The sequence below is a fragment of the Pangasianodon hypophthalmus genome, chromosome 14, assembly GCF_027358585.1.
Source record: "Pangasianodon hypophthalmus isolate fPanHyp1 chromosome 14, fPanHyp1.pri, whole genome shotgun sequence".
NCBI classification, from domain to species: Eukaryota; Metazoa; Chordata; class Actinopteri; order Siluriformes; family Pangasiidae; genus Pangasianodon; species Pangasianodon hypophthalmus.
In genome coordinates this window covers 10,354,601-10,372,069 of record NC_069723.1, presented here as the reverse complement: position 1 = coordinate 10,372,069, position 17,469 = coordinate 10,354,601, and the positions used below count along the sequence as shown (strand labels likewise).

The 17,469-nt window shown below is 40.5% G+C and overlaps 1 protein-coding gene across 3 annotated transcripts in view; it reads left to right on the top strand.

Moving 5' to 3' along the window:
* Positions 1-17,469, top strand: part of plekhg2 (pleckstrin homology domain containing, family G (with RhoGef domain) member 2) — a 42,788-nt gene that overhangs the window by 11,506 nt on the left and 13,813 nt on the right. For all 3 annotated transcript variants that reach the window (XM_053239874.1, XM_053239873.1, XM_053239875.1), the window contains 6 exons: positions 976-1,370; positions 6,258-6,358; positions 13,460-13,526; positions 15,292-15,338; positions 16,538-16,688; positions 16,966-17,097. In XM_053239874.1, the coding sequence (XP_053095849.1) occupies positions 976-1,370; positions 6,258-6,358; positions 13,460-13,526; positions 15,292-15,338; positions 16,538-16,688; positions 16,966-17,097 (893 nt within the window). The remainder of the gene's footprint in view (positions 1-975; positions 1,371-6,257; positions 6,359-13,459; positions 13,527-15,291; positions 15,339-16,537; positions 16,689-16,965; positions 17,098-17,469) is intronic.

Genomic DNA, 17,469 nt, shown 5'->3' with positions numbered 1-17,469 from the left:
AAAACCTTGGAACTGGCTTATAGTGTACTCATCTGACCTTGAAGTGACCAGCTGATGAAGTGACCAGTCCAGCTAGCAATGATCTATGTTTAGCAGTGGAGGGCATTTGCCTTATTTTCTCCCTTTTTCACATTTGTTCATTCGAAAAACTGCTGCCATATTGCTGTTGATTTTGGAAAACAGCCAGCAAAAGATAAACACTTGCTTTCAGGCTTTTTATGAGGAAGCCTAAATCATATTCAGACAATCGATACTGCCAAAGTGCTTTCAAAACTTGGGACCGGGGAAGTCTTTGTGAGCGGTTCCAGTGACTAGTTAGATGACTGGTAGACAGACCTGGCCAGAGAGCCAGCATGGTTTCTAACTGTTCACTGCTGGGTCACAGGAAATGGAGGACTGTACGTCTCAGTTGGTTTCTGTTCCATAAATGGGCAACCATTGTAGAGGCTATAGCTGTACATTCTCCTTCTAAATAATACCCAACTTTTGTTCTACAGTGGCCTGTTTTTGCTCTCTATGATGGCCAGACTGCTTTGTGCACATTGGTATACTTTTTTTTTTCAGTTAGAACATTACTGTGGTATCTTAGATATACTAGATAACACAGGATGCATTCTGTTTGAGTAAATTACATGTTTACATGTTTGGTCATCCAAGAAATTGAGGGCAGGAAGTTGTGATTTCTGTTTCCTGGCTTTTCAGTGTGGTTGCAGCATTTCAGTGCAAAGCTGTGTGATTGACACACTTGCACTCTATTGTTTGTAATATGTTTTTTCTCAGTCACTTTTTCAAGACTGAATAGGTTTTAGCAAAAGTGTTTGAAAAACTACATGGTAAGCACTTTTATCAAGGACCAAGGCAAAAGAGAAAGTAATAGAAGCTAGCAATATGACTTGAAACTAAGTTTCTTTCACTCTCTCTTTGTGTCTCATATTCTGTGTCTTCACTTTTCTCCTCAACTCTGCGGTTGTGTAGCTGCTAAGCGGCCTTCCTCTGTCTCCTCTCTGAGTGGGATCGTGAGCCGGATGGCCTCCTCTGGTGGCACCTCTCGTGGGAGCTGCACCTCCGTCAACACTGTTTGTTCTGACAGCGACCGGGGAGCGAGTCTCAGCTCCTCCACCTCCTCCGCCTCACTGCAAGATGGCCACTCATCCTCCTCCTCATCTTCACTGCCCTGTGGAGCTGTTCCAGCTTACCCATCACTACCCCAGCGCAATGGCTCTGACATCAGCCTGGACCTCACGCCATTGTCAGGCCCAGCCTCCCCCTCTTCCACCACCCTGCCGAAACTTTCACGCCTGCAGCGGGTGTTGCTGGAGATCGTTGAGACAGAGCAGGCATACGTGAGGGATCTAAAGAGCATAGTCGAGGTATGGTTTCTAATTCACACCATCAAACACACCTCTCACTTTCAATTCTCTTTAAGTGCAACATTAATATGAGGCATATGTAGTCATTCAGACAAAACCAGACGCTCTCAGTAGAGCTATATATCTCGAGTAGACCTTTTCTTTTCCCCAGTTGTACATGCTTGAGGCATTTTTACTGAGTTATAGGAATTCAGACTAATACAAAGGCCTTTATCTTTACATTAATGCTATCATATTTTCTTCAGATGTAATATGAACTGGTTGTGTAGGTGACAGAAGAAAAAAGCTGGACTTTCCGCTGTGCCAGCGGCCATTTCCTCATGATCACTGTGAGATGCCACAGCACCATTCATCACACTCTCAGGTGGAGTGGCGGAGGTCATGGCAGTGGATAAAAGCAACAGTAAATTTAATCTGCCACTTCAAAAGCACATTTGCGATGTTTCTCACTGGGGTCAGTCGAACAAGGACAATGAGGAGGTTGTTGTTCATAGCTCGCTCACACACACACGGACAAACACCAATCAGATGGTGGTGAATAGTATAACAGGCTCTTTGTAGAACACTCAACACATTGGTCATATAGTACAGGGAGTCGAACCGCTGACCTTGGGAGAAGGTTGTCAGGCTTCAATCAAGAGTGGTGAAATATAAGAGGCATGCACTGTTAGAAAAAAGATTCTATTATCTATGTCTCTTGAGGCACAGGTAATACTTGGTTTTAAATACACATACAGGTGCACAACATGGCCATATGCCATATGCATACTACATTCATTTGGCGCCTTATTGCGCACATTTGCAAAAAGAATTAACACGACACATGTTTGTGGCGCAATACCAACATGAACAGCTTGGGCAATATGTGGTGCAAGATGTCACTTATCATTTCTCATTAATTTTGAGAGAAATATAGTCTTAGTTGTTGCTAGGCGATTCGTGACCTGAAATACCATTATGTTTGTGCAGCTGCCAATGTTTCCGCCATTTTCTCACGGTACATATTATCCTTATCTCCAGTCATCTTCACTGTACACCTTGTTGTGCACAATCACAGGAAGTGGTCAAAGAAAGTTTCCCGGTGCTGACAAGGTATGCTTCAACTCTGACCTGCCCTCTAGTGGGCAGAGCTTTTAATGTTCCAGATGTACAAAAGGTATGCAGGGTATTATATGAAAATGTGCCTAGCTGTTGTGCGCACATTAAGTAGAATCCCCAGTCTTTGGGTTCTTCAGCTAATCCCTCTTAATGTTCTATATAAAACACTATAACAATGTGTCCCTATCAGAAAGGTTAAACCTATTTAGAGAGTTAAGTACTTTTAGTTATATAATCAACCCTTTTTCTCAGAGTTTATAGGCCATTTGTTTTCAAATTTTCAGTTAATATGTGCTGCTCTTCAGTATATGGGCGGATCCTTCAGTGATTGACTGACACATTTTGATTGCGTTGATTTTTATACAATCATGTAAAGTTTCAAGACATTACTTATGCCTTTAACAGGTGGCATTTTGGTGCAGCAAGCTCTCCCAGGCATTGATATTAATGGCCATATTGTGTATTCAGTCTGAGAAAAAAAGGGTTTCTTAAGAGTTTTTCACTTCCTAAAGGAGTTGGACTTGGAACCCTATCTGACTGGGAAAAACCCAGTTCCTCCAGAGAGACAAATCAAAGGAGCCTTTAGAGTTTTAGAGTTCTAACCTTTTTTCCTTTTCTTGTGGTGGTGTTTGTGTCAAATACAAAGTTAGAAGGGATTAGTGTTTATCGTGTTGGGTGCTGCAGGTTGCAGAATGTGTCACTATACCTTATCACTGATGGGGCTTTTGAAGTCAGCTTCTTTAAAAAGAAGCGATAAAAAAGAGAAGATACTCAAGTGTGGCCTGCTCAGTGAAGATGACCATAAATTATTTGCTGAAAGAGTTTTCTAGTGGAGGAGTACTGCTATTTTATCAGTCTGCAGCCTCAAAATGGGGTGTGATTGTTGGATGATGTCAGAGAGCTTACTCTGGAATTTGCACATATCATGTCTCAAACCCTGGCTGAGCTTCTATTAGCAAGAGATGTCTGGTTTTAATACAAAGTAAGTGAACAATGATGTCTAACTTGCTTGAAAGAAGGGCCAACTTTTCCTGCCCCCATATGTGAACTGTCCTTCATATGTGGAGGGTTTTTTTTTGTTTGTTTATTTGTGAGTCCTTCAGTATTTATCTGCATGATTGTATATCTGTGATTTAAAGAGCTTTTGGGGTAACAGACTGAGTGAAGCCCCCTTTTTCCTTTTTCTAGGACAGGAAACAGGGGGGATGGGGGTCTTGGCTGTAACCCCCTTTCTGGAGCACAAGTAGAGGGGCCCACTCACTAGAGAGGGACAAACTTCTCCTACAATCTATGACCTACTTTCTCAGACAAAGGAGAATATGTGCAACTCCTGTAACTCTCAGCCTATGCCCCGTCTCCGTCCTGCTCTGCCTCTCATTCCTTTGTCTGCCTTTTAATGAAAATGTCCCTCTGTAGTTTCTTTTCCTTGTTCTCCATTCCACTCTGTGGTTTACTCTCCTAATCTGATACTCATGTTTCACTCTGTCTCCTGTTTTGCACTTTTCCCTGTCTCACTGTCATATCCCTCACTGATTACCCCCTCATCCCTTTCTCCCCCTCAAGCTCCTAGGCAGCACAGCATCCGGGGAGTTTTTTTTTTTCCTCTGACCTGTGACAGACTGTAAATCAGCATAATAACAGTGGCCCATACCAGCTTTGCCTTTAAGAGGTGATGAATGTGTCAGACTCCTCATTTTCCACCTCATTTTGACCTACCACGTCCTGTTTGCGTTCCCCGACACCCTGGCGGCTCTGGAAACAAACACAGGGCAAGAAAGAGCTCCTAGTTTTGCACTGCAGGAATGTAGCTGTGTTGTAGGGACAGAGTGAGGAGGGGGACCGGAGCGCTTTCTTCCACCATAATGTCTCGCATGCCTCATAATGTTTGTTTGTTTAGAGCTATTTATTGCACCAGTCCAGTCTGGGGCATTTTTGGCACTGTTTTTTTAGTGTTTGTTTTGCCTGGTGGCCCCTTTTTATATTGACTATAGTGACTTTTCTCATGGCAGATTACATCAGGAAGTAATGGCACCTCCAATTTTTTCATGTGTCACATGTTTGTTTGCACTAAAAAGCTGGACAGTTGAAGGGTTAATGAGGCCAAGCAGTGAACACTGATAATGTGCTGATGGATGTGCCTGACTAGCACAGCATAAGCATACATTAGTCTGGAACCAGACAAAAAAAAGTGCCCTACATGATATAATTTGACTGAAAGTGATATTGTAGAACATTAGTATTTATAAATGACACTGATTTGATTGCAGCATGTGTTTTCCACATTGAGTTGATAAAATAAATGGATCACAGCAGCATTATAATTAAACATTTCTCCTTGCACAGCACATTTTTGTGTGTTCCCAGCTCCCAAACCATCTGACTCAACTCATCAGCTCTACTGATGAGGGTAAAATTGTGTGTTAGAGCAAAGAAAACTAAAACAGTCCAGAGAGGATTCAGTCCCAGGATTGGGAAACACTGGTGTATGATTAAAATCACTTCCATGACCCTATTAGCTTCAAGTATTAGCTCAACAGTCTATTGAATGGAAAAGATCTGAGCCCCATTCGTCATATTTTGCTTACCAAACCCACGAGTTACTTGGGTAGAGTTACATCATTCACCTTCACTAACTGCTTTATACTGGTGAGGGTCACAGTGGATCGGGAGCCTGTATTGGGAACAAGGGGCGTAAGGTGGGAATACACCCTGGATGGGACTCCAGTCTATCACAGATCACCATACACACACATTCCTTCCTAGGAGCAATTTAGCTTAGGGGGAGGAATGGATGGAGGAAACCTTAGATGGGAGGAAACCAGCTAACCACATGGACACGGGGAGAACATGCGAAATTCCGCACAGTTAGTAACCCGTGCTCAAGATCGATTCGGGGGCCCTTGAGCAGTGATGTGGCAACCCAGTACCACTGTGCCACCCTCCAAGATTTACTAATCATCCTAATTCTTGACAGGCTAATTTGGCTCCCATGTGAGAACTTGATTAGTAAAGCTGCTACTATATTTTTGTATGCTTTAGCGTTGTTTGGAAAGGCCAAAGGAAATTGTTTCACTTTGCACACTTTCTTTTATGTGTACACTCAATTTTCTATTTGGAGTTCTTGAATTAATAAAATTGTTAATTTGGTTAATTTGGGCTCTGTTAGCTGATCAGTTTATAGTGAGGCCTAATAGGATTGGAAAAGTCCTGCTCTCCTGATGTGCTCAGTTGCATCTGGGTGTCATTGATTGCTGAGAAGACCCATTTTCTCATGAGATCAGATGGTGGCGTTATTTCCTGTGAAAACAGCACAAGAGTGCAGAAAGATAAGATAAATAATGATAAATGTTGTAACAGGGAGGGTCTTTTACCATCCATTAATTGCATTCCTCATTTTCTTGATGCTTTTACATGGTAGGTTTTAGTGTCTTAATATCAGCCTTTCCTCTCATTAAAAAGCCTTCATGGAAATTAAATTATAACAATGTGTGTTACAATTAACAATTAGTGCTGTTAGATTGCTCAGAGGTGAGAGGACCTTCCTGCTGTGGAAGGATTAGTTGTGTAGATACCGTACCATGTGCATGTGCAACTGATTTACATATAATTGCTTATAATGGAAATAAGATAAATAGAAGCAAATTATAGGTAATTATAGCCAAATTAAATGTCATATAGCTCATGAGTTTTTGATAGACTATTGCCAGAGTGCTGGAAACACTTTATTTACAGCTGAACTAATGCCTCAAAGTTTCAGCACATTCTTTCTTTCTGCTTTGTCTCTTTCAGGACTATCTGGGGTGCATTATTGACTGTGGAGACCTTCCTCTTAAACCTGAGGAGGTCAGCACACTGTTCTGCAACATAGAGGACATCTATGAGTTCAACAGGTGAGCGCTGTTATACTCTGCTTTCTCTTGCTTTCTCTGTCTCCACTTTTTTTCTTTCCCTCACTGCCCCTCTGTGTTTTGCAGTTATGTCTGGGTCAGAGGTAGTTTGGTCACACGCTGCTGCTTGGGTGGCTCTTCTATCTGTTTAATGTGACTCACACAAAGGTTGGCCCAGACTGTAGACAATTGCAGTGAAAAAGACAATGTCCAGGCTGCAGCCAAGAGGAATGCTGTTTTGCTTTTGAGCCTCTCCAGAAGACTCACTCTCAGTCTTAATTGCTATGCTGCTCTGCTCTTAACAAGCCTGGTCTTGACTTTTCTTTTTTTTTTTGTCTTTGTCTTTTTTTTTTTTACAAGCACAGAAAGGCAGCGTATGGTTTATCACATCATGGGTTCATACAGGGAGCAGTGAAGTACATTAAGGTTGAGGTATATTGTATATTGTATTAGCAATTACTGGGTAGCTAGTAGCAAGAAGGATAGATTACTGCTAATGTACGGCTAATATGGATCACTACATGCTTTTTAAAAATAGCATGAAGGTGATGGTGTAGGAGGACAGCATGCAGGATTTTTCAGAGGCTGCCTCTGTAGAATATTTTAATCACCCAAAATTTAGTTCCGCATATTTTAATCATATCTTTTATGAAAACAGAACTACTTTCTGTAGTGAAAACGGAAAAACATTCTGCATCTTAACCAGAGAACAGGATGTAGAATAACGTTTTTGTATGCTGTAATGCACTATAATGGACATATTTTCATGAATATTTGACTTTGCATGGTGAAACAAGTATTAACAATTAAAAACTATATATTTTTTTATAATTTCAAAAGTGAATTAATTTCCTATTTTAGTGTGTACCTTGAAAAAAAAAATAAGACAAAAAGCTGTTTCCTTGTTTTCCCATTTTCTTTTCTTTTGGAAAACAAATGAACAGAACATACACTGACTGATTATATATTTGCATGTATTTTTTATGTCTCTCTGTCACCATTACAGAAGAGGTAATGATAGTTTGTGTTATAGTTTGTAGTTTGTAGTGTTGTAGTACAGTCAGGTCCATAAATATTGGGACATTGACACAATTCTAACATTTTTGGCTCTATACACCACCACAATGGATTTCAAATGAAACGAACAAGATGTGCTTTAACTGCAGACTGTCAGCTTTAATTTGAGGGTATTTACATCCAAATCAGGTGAACGGTGTAGGAATTACAACAGTTTGCATATGTGCCTCCCACTTGTTAAGGGACCAAAAGTAATGGGACAGAATAATAATCATAAATCAAACTTTCACTTTTTAATACTTGGTTGCAAATCCTTTGCAGTCAATTACAGCCCGAAGTCTGGAACGCATAGACATCACCAGATGCTGGGTTTCATCCCTGGTGATGCTCTGCCAGGCCTCTACTGCAACTGTCTTCAGTTCCTGCTTGTTCTTGGGGCATTTTCCCTTCAGTTTTGTCTTCAACAAGTGAAATGCATGCTCAATCGGATTCAGGTCAGGTGATTGACTTGGCCATTGCATAACAGTCCACTTCTTTCCCTTCAAAAACTCTTTGGTTGCTTTTGCAGTATGCGTTGGGTCATTGTCCATCTGCACTGTGAAGCGCCGTCCAATGAGTTCTGAAGCATTTAGCTGAATATGAGCAGATAATATTGCCCGAAACACTTCAGAATTCATCCTGCTGCTTTTGTCAGCAGTCACATCATCAATAAATACAAGAGAACCAGTTCCATTGGCAGCCATACATGCCCACGCCATGACACTACCACCACCATGCTTCACTGATGAGGTGGTATGCTTAGGATCATGAGCAGTTCCGTTCCTTCTCCATACTCTTCTCTTCCCATCACTCTGGTACAAGTTGATCTTGGTCTCATCTGTCCATAGGATGTTGTTCCAGAACTGTGAAGGCTTTTTTAGATGTCGTTTGGCAAACTCTAATCTGGCCTTCCTGTTTTTGAGGCTCACCAATGGATTACATCTTGTGGTGAACCCTCTGTATTCACTCTGGTGAAGTCTTCTCTTGATTGTTGACTTTGACACACATACACCTACCTCCTGGAGAGTGTTCTTGATCTGGCCAACTGTTGTGAAGGGTGTTTTCTTCACCAGGGAAAGAATTCTTCGGTCATCCACCACAGTTGTTTTCTGTGGTCTTCCGGGTCTTTTGGTGTTGCTGAGCTCACCGGTGCGTTCCTTCTTTTTAAGAATGTTCCAAACAGTTGTTTTGGCCACGCCTAATGTTTTTGCTATCTCTCTGATGGGTTTGTTTTGTTTTTTCAGCCTAACGATGGCTTGCTTCACTGATAGTGACAGCTCTTTGGATCTCATCTTGAGAGTTGACAGCAACAGATTCCAAATGCAAATAGCACACTTGAAATGAACTCTGGATCTTTTATCTGCTCATTGTAATTGGGATAATGAGGGAATAACACACACCTGGCCATGGAATAGCTGAGAAGCCAATTGTCCCATCACTTTTGGTCCCTTAACAAGTGGGAGGCACATATGCAAACTGTTGTAATTCCTACACCGTTCACCTGATTTAGATGTAAAAAGCTGACAGTCTGCAGTTAAAGCACATCTTGTTCGTTTCATTTGAAATCCATTGTGGTGGTGTATAGAGCCAAAAATGTTAGAATTGTGTCGATGTCCCAATATTTATGGACCTGACTGTAGGTAGTTTGTTAAGTAATCATTATTTGGTCAAACATTTTCTCCATGACAATTATTTGATTTTAGATCACTTGTGCGTATTGAAGCCTTCAGTATAAACTCTGCTCATCAGCTGTTTCCTTGCACCAGTCACCAGCAGTCACATGTATCCAGCTGCAGATTGACTGAAATTTTTAGGATGTTTGCAATGTCTTTCGAGGAAGCATCCTCATGCCTATTACTTTTCATCACCCCAGGACCTCTCCTGCTGAGGGCCGTGTTTTCACATTTCACTCTCTCATGTCCACTCCAGGCCTTTCTCATTACAGGACCTCCTCTGACATTACTAAATGATGAAATCTAACATGACGTTTTCCAGCAGCCCCCATGGGAAATCTGCTTTGCTATGTGGTAACAGAAAATCTTACAAAAGTCTTGCGGCATATTGTATGGTAATATCTATAAAATGCAGGGTGTCAGAGCCAGGTTTTTGTTCCCTCCTCAGGCACTTTGTGGCTTCTCTGAAATTTGATTTGCGTGTAAAGGAATGAGAGTTAATCACAGTTCCGCTGCAGCACAGATTTGTTCCTCATTCTTCTCTTCTCCATAATTGTTTAGAGTGGAAGGCTGACCTTGTTTTTTTTCCCACAGTTTATATTTTATTTCTCCTGCTCTTCTTTGTTTTATCCATTTCGTTCTCTCATTTCTATGGAATGAGGTCCCTGTTTTCACTCACAATGCTGTTGTATCTTTTTCTTGGCACCAGTCAGTGCATACAGATGTCATGTTACCTGGAGCCAAAGCAGCCAGACTCTCAGGTAGCGCTCTAGGCCTCTGTAGTGAATACTCTACACATGGCCTGTCACAGAGTGAAGACACAGGCAGGCGAGCAGTGCATGCTGGGGCAGCAGACAGCCTGCTGTCTCTTCCCACACTCATCATATCTGTCATATTACAGCGCTCTATTGAAGTGAAATGCTAGAGTGGGATTTTAGCCTTCACTGTCCATTCACTGTAGCAGTGCAAGTTATATTTACTACCTTCTGAATTCATATATTGAACTCAGAATAGAGAAAATGGTAAGGTAGTGATGAAAAGACTTTTCTCAGTTACATTCCTCGTTTCTGCAACATATTTGGAGCTTATTCATCAGACAACATTGTTGATGCACCGCTAATTGTTCGATACACCACACAATGAACTAAATGCTGAAAGTCTCTTTTCACAAATATTTTCTTACACCTCTTCGATATGCATTTGTAGAGGTGATGTTAAGCATGATCTAATCTCAAGCTCCATGCAGTATTAAAAATGCAGCATTTATTTGGAACACTTTTGAATCTTATATGTGTTAACCCTAACCTCAACCCTAGCATAAGCCTAACTCCAGTGATTTTGTTTAAGGTAGGATGATTAAAATGTTTGTATGGGTAGTCACTACATTCTAACTAGTGAATGAATTAATCATATCAATAACTTTATAAGTGCAACATATTTTCTGTGTGTGACTACTAGAGAGATATGTGGTCCACCAGGGCAAGATGCCTAACATAGGCATGTAGAACTTAGGCCAGCTTCAAAAGCATATTTCTCACCCTGGGGGTCAGAAGGGGGCATTTATTGGAACCGCCCAGACAGATTCCTCAACTAAGTGAAATCTAGACCTCTGTCTGAACTCTGTCTCCTGTGTCCCTTCATCTGAGTTCTTGATCTGTTGCATGGCTTTGATATTATGCCCACAATGGCACTTTTTCCAGGTTTGAGGAAGGACCCATGTTAAGCAGCAAAGACAGACATAGGAGGATTTCCCAGACACAACTACACCATTTCTGTTTTATATGATTTTGTGGATAACAAAGAGGTGTAGAGTTGGTGTCATTCAACCTTAGAAACATTGCCTGTAGCTCCTGGAAGGGCTGATACTTTTGTACAATTTTCTGGCCCCAAGCTTCAGAATCGTCCAAGTTTCACTGTGATTGGATCACTGCACCTTTGTATGCACAGGACAACTTTTCAACACCAGGACACAGTGAGCTTTTTAGGGTGAAATACAGTCACTGGATTAAAAATGTTACAGTTTTATTGAAACAGTGGCGGGTAAAAGTGATTCATCGTTTACAGTGTTCTTGTGAAAGTAAGCTGTTCTTGGCCAAGTTTAGTGACCAAAAGTATGACACTCTCTAGCAAAGTTGAAGTCTAGCTCACGAGACTAGGTGTCTCTTAAAGAGGGATTATCACTCCAAACCAAGAAATGGAGCAGAAGCGAGTGCCTCTGTATGGAATCATGTCTGCAGTGCAACTTAAGGTTTGACAGATTTTTAAAATATATGAGCACAGTGAGAAATGCTTAAATAAAGTAGGCTTTTTTCCTGTATATACCACACTAACAGCATTACCAGACAAATGTTGAGCATGTGTGAAAGAAGCCAGATGACAGTAGGCTGAGTAAAGGAATAGAATAAGAGGCCAAGTAAGTCTAAAAGCAATATAGGAAGAGGTTAAGGTGGAGATGGAAGGAATGAAGGCAAGGAAGGGAGTTTTTGAATTTAATGTCCCCTGCAGGTAACTCCCTTTCCTGATCCTGATTATAACTATAGGAGGTAGAAATAGAGATTATCAGCATCCTTTTTTTCCAACACTGCCAGTGTTAAATTCCCTTCGTCACTTTTCTTTCACCACATAAGGATTCTATAAGAGCACTTTTGCAACACATGTGGTTTCTGCAACCATGATTCATTATATGGTATGCTTTATTAAACAACTCTGAGACATTTAAAGATGTGATCAGTACTTGGACTGCTTTTCCAAATGGTGTTAAGAGTCTATGTAAGTGTTTAGTGATTGACAGCATGGAAAAGTAATAGCAAGCATATAACAAGCATAACTTAAGTCTTTGGCTCAGATGAGGCAACACTTTCCTCTGATTTTTAGTACCAAATTCTCAGATGATGAGCCAGGTTGTTATTATATCCATCTTGGCTGAGTTTGAATGTAAATAGATGCATGGCCTATGATCACAATACTATACCTATATATTAGCCTTTTAGTATACGGAGACATCTTTGTTCTAGAAAAAAAAAGCATACTGCCAAGCTGCATAAACAATACTGTTTTGTTCTGCCTCTCTATTGTAACCAAGCCTCTAGCATCACAAAGCATAAATGGTACTTAGGAAAAGCCAGCTCCTTAGTGTGCTTTAAAGCAGACAGCCAGCATGAATTCCCCTCCACTTTTGTTATAACCAAAGTGAAGCCCCTCACCACAAAGGGCAGCTGCAAAACGTGCTCTGTCTCCAGAGAAGGAGGGAAAGATGCTGAAAGCTGGAGCGCAGCGGTTTTCCCCGTGAACTTTTCCCCTCGGCCACATGTAGGCGTGATCAGAGGACTTACAGAGCACCACGTTGTTTTCTTTGGAGCATCGTGGAGGGTTCCCCACAGACTGACCAGTATAGTAGCGTGTAGCCTTTTTAGTGATGATAGTTCAAAGTTTGCTGATGAATTGAATGAAGTCCAATGTGTTCAGTCAGCTAAATTCTCACCAAGCTCTTGTTAGATCTTCAAGGGTAGGGTTGCAACCTCACACCAAAACCCCTGGAGATCAAGTGAAAAATCCCAGTTTTTCTGTTTTATGTCTGACTCACGATAGCTATTGTTTTACAAAAAACTAACCCTAAATCCCTCTACTACTCCTCTGTCCCTCCAACGATGCTGTCCAAGATAATCCACGCCTGCTGTATTTGATTCATTCAGTCACCATAAGGGGCGCTCCTTTGCTTTCTCTCTGCTCACTGCCATTTAAAAGATATAAATCATGCATACTGTGTTCTCAGGAAGCATATTTATTTACGTGTGTTGTGATAAAACTATAGACATTTTAGTTAAAGAAAAAATGTGAGCTGGCAGCACACACATGGCATGCACATATTCAGAATTAGTTAGCATTCTGGTTCAGGGGTCTTGTAACAGGAAAATCCAGAGAAGGGGGTTCAATGTCTGTAAGGTCTGCTGTGGGGATCTGGGGGAAATGGAATGGGGGTTGGTATTTGAGCCAAAATAAGATGTATTCCATCTGTGTGCTCTTAAGCGATAGTGGGGTTGAACCGATGGAAAAGAAACAAATGAATGCTATGTGGAAATGGAGACAGGAATCGGGGTTTACTGTAGCCAGGATCGTCCTTTTGAAACACCAGTCCCAGATGTCTCCATAGAAGGAGAATAACACTGTTCAAACAAATACCAGTCCCAAATCTTAGCTCAGGAAAGAAATTGGGCTTCCATATTCTGTGGTGTGAAACTGCATAGATTTGAAACATTTTATCATTCACATGTTTACTTAGGAGATATATTTGTGAGAATATGAAATCAGGCAGCAGCAGAGGTCTCACTTTGTGAATCACATCAAGATGTGACTAAAATATTTGCTCTATCAACAGTGAGCTTTTGGAAGATCTGGAGCGTAGCCCTCATGCAGCAGCTATAGCCGAATGCTTTGTGGAGAGGGTAAGTAAAAAACAGTGAGGTCACGAACTTTTAAATTATATCAATAGTACAAAATTTGCATGTGAATCTCTAACCTGTCACATGATGCTTGTGTCCTACAACAGCAAAGAAAAAAAGTGGTTTTTTTTTTTTATTTCACTCCCACAACAAAGCAAAAAAGAAGTCTATGATTTAAATTGTCATAAAATGTTTTATGTTTCCCTTGGATTGGCGAAATTGCTTATTCAAACGCAGCTTTTGTTAAACTTGTTAAAAAAAAACAGCTGTGTGAATGTGCCATATGCCTGGCAGTGTAGCAGAAGCACAACAGTGGAATATTGTCTGTGAGGTATTTGTGTGAAAGACAGATGGGCTTTGTGAATGAATCCCAAACATATCAGCAAACTGTGCTGACCTTTGAACATGTGCATGTGTGTCAGCTGAGGGGGTTTGGAGTCACTTTCACTGACACACTCCACACTACTGTGACAGGCTGATGACCAGACCTGGGTGGCATGGGAGCGCAGACAATGCCATCTTTGTGTTTAGTGAGGGGTTGAATATGCCATTCCTCTTTTTTTTTGAACATCTTAAAACAAAACTTCTGTTAAATAAGTATTTGCTGTTTGCTGATGGTATCAACCTCTTTCCCAGGATTTAAGGCCATATTTTCTTCCTGCTGAATAGAGCACTTTTTGGATCAATTAGTGTTTAGATAAGGACAGTACATTGGATTAAGCCATTACCAGTGAAAAAAAAAGTATTTTTCCAAAACAAAGATTTCTGAGCTAAACACCAGGCTCTAAATAAAGCACAAATCCGATATGGTTAAATGCTTGAAGGCCACATCTGGCCAGATTTTCCATCAGTCCCCGGTTGTGAAACGCAGTATTCAAACCTGGGTGGCAAGGTGGTCCCTGTGTGTGTGTGGGTTTCCTCCAGGCTCTCTAGTTTCTTCCCACCTCCAAAAAACATGCCCATAGGTCTATTGGCTGCACTAAATTTCCACTAAGTGTAAATGTGTGTAGGCATTGTACCGCGCCATGGTTTATTTCCACCTCATATTCATTGTTCCTAGTATAGGCTCTGATCAGCATAAAGCGGGTGAGTCAATGAATGTAAATGTAAAGATGAATCAATGAATTAATGTAGCATTTTAGGATCAATTAGTTTTTAAAAAAGGACATACCAGTAGCAGTGGCTATTTTTAGGACCCTTATGTGGACTAATTTGGCCTTTTCTCAGGATCTCAGTGAAAAAATTCAGACACCAGTATTTTTCCAAAACAAAGATTTCTAATGTGGACATCAGGCTCCAAATAAAGCACAATTCAGACTTGTTTACATGCTTGCACAGAAACCCATATGTGGCCATCCGTTCCCAGTTGTGAAACACAGTATCGAAAGCAGATTAAGGACATCACGTAATTATGATGTGATGATGAAAATAGTAGTGTATGTGGGTAACAGTGGCTTACATTTTGATACATGGCTCCAAACCAGCCGCTGTGTGATTGCGGGTTTGAGTCCTGGATGGATCATAAGTGCTGCAGCTGAAGATCCCCACCATTAAGCTAATTTCTGAACCCTATAAGTTGCTATAATGACTCCCATATTTGCTCTGCCAATTCTCCACCCATTTGAAAACCTCCAGTGTTATATATGTTTGAATGAGTTATGAGCAGTTTTAAAAGTTCAGCTATATGGTCTGTATTATGGATATTAAAATAGTTTGACAATTGCGTACATATTTGTGTAATAAATTCTTATTTTTTTCTCTGGTTCAGAGTGAAGCCTTTGACATTTACACCATTTACTGCATGAACTATCCCAAGTAAGTAGATTTATTTACAGTATATTTTCTGTGCTTTAGTTATGTAATGCTTTGTCGTTTATCTGACTTGCACTCACATATCTCATATCTCAGAACTCATTACATGTCAACTACACAGGTGTTGTTATGGCTTGTAATTACCTCACATTTAAACTCTTATGGAACCAACATGTACAGCACAAACTCCTTTAAAAACCATACATTTTCATGGAACCCCTTAAAATATTGGCTTTTTATTAAATTCTTCATCTTATAGCATTTTGTTTAATAACTGCTATGAATTATTTGGTAACTACAGTGAAACTAATGGGACAGATGTGTAGTATGAGTGGGAAGAATGTAAGTCTGGACCTGTTGATGGGTTCTCATAAGTACCATAATCCATGGTTTAAAACAAGATACTGTATATTTAGGTCCTTGACTAAGATATTGACTTCAGCCATTAGATAATTAATTGAGGTTTAGGTTTGTTTTAGTGACCAGGGTTGGCTGGTGTAAACGCACTAGCACCTTTTTACCCAAAATGCCTTTGGAAGAGAAACTAAAAGTAAATAGATTAAGCACACATTGTCCAGCTAAAGTATAGCTTGAAGCCAATGGATCATTATGGGCTTAAAACACTTTAAAAAATAAATCACAAATGCAGCTGTTATCATACTATTGACAGATAGCTATTGATAGATTTTAGGCCTCCCATCTAATTTCACAACTACCCATCACTGCTTCACTGTTAGTGACAATGAATGGATTGCATGAAGGTTGTGTTTCCATTTCTTCTTCTTCATTCCCATGGGCCACTAAAATGCCTTAGCTGCAGATGTTCTGCTCAAGCTGATTCATGACCACAGTCATATTTACTCACGTGTATAGACACACAACCAAATAACACTGGCTCCGCTGCACCGTTTTCAGTGTGCTAGTATGTGAGTGTGAACCTGAACCATATGACCCCACTATGCCTCTAGGACCAGCAGTATTTTTTCCTGATGCAGTTTGCAGACACCTTAGCAGCTGCATTTTGAGACACTGGGTGTTTTTGTAAATGGTTTTGGTTTGTCATAAGGAAGTTTTACAGAGCCATCAGCTGAATCTATTAGCATAGTGACATGAAATGCCTGCAAGGCAGTGTTGCTTATCTTATGTCTCCCAATGGACCACCCTGACCATGACTGTCTACTAACCTTCTTCCTAAACACCAGCTCAGTGGCCGTCCTCAGGGAATGCATGAAGAATGAAAGCCTGGTGCGTTTCTTCCAGGAGAGGCAGGCCACTCTCTGCCACTCACTGCCCTTAGAGGCCTACCTGCTAAAACCTGTGCAGAGGATCTTGAAGTACCACCTCTTGCTGCAGGTCAGTGTATGGACAAGGAACTGTTTTACATATGACTGCGCTCTTTATAGCTTACAGTTTGGGCGTTAATCTCCAAGATTTACTTCTGTAATTACTTCTGTAATTCTGTAAATTTTACTTCATTGCCTGTTTAACGTAGTTTCTGTGAAAGAAGCTTTATCAAATAAAGCTTTATCAAGCTTTATCAAACGAGTTATAAAGTAACGTAATATTCAAGAGAAGCAAGAACCAGAATAGTGTCTGCATCTAGCAGTTCAATGTCTCCCCCTTCTGCCAGGAGCTGTCTAAGCACTTTGACAAGAATGATTCAGGATATGAGGTGGTGGAAGATGCCATCATCACCATGACAGCTGTGGCCTGGTACATTAATGACATGAAGCGGAAACAGGAACATGCAGTACGACTCCAGGTGCAAGCAAAGATATTTTGTCTGTTGTCTTTCAGTGCAAGTAATCCAGAAATATACAGTCAATTACAAATTACAATTCCCTCTAATTTTTTGTCAATGTCAATATTACAAAGCCATTGATTTTAATACACCTCCTGATTTAAATTGTGTCTCTGGATTTTAACCTGCCATCTGACAGATAGTGGTGAAGACAGATGCAACTGCAGGGTTTTTATCAAAAAAAAAAGACAAAAAAAAAACAAAAAAACCAAAAACAAACAAACAAAAAAAACCCAGTTAAAACAAGAGTCATAGGTTGAGAGAAACAAGAGCTAGAGAACTGAAATTAGCAATTAGAAAGTAGCAATTACACAAGAAACTTAAATAGGGACA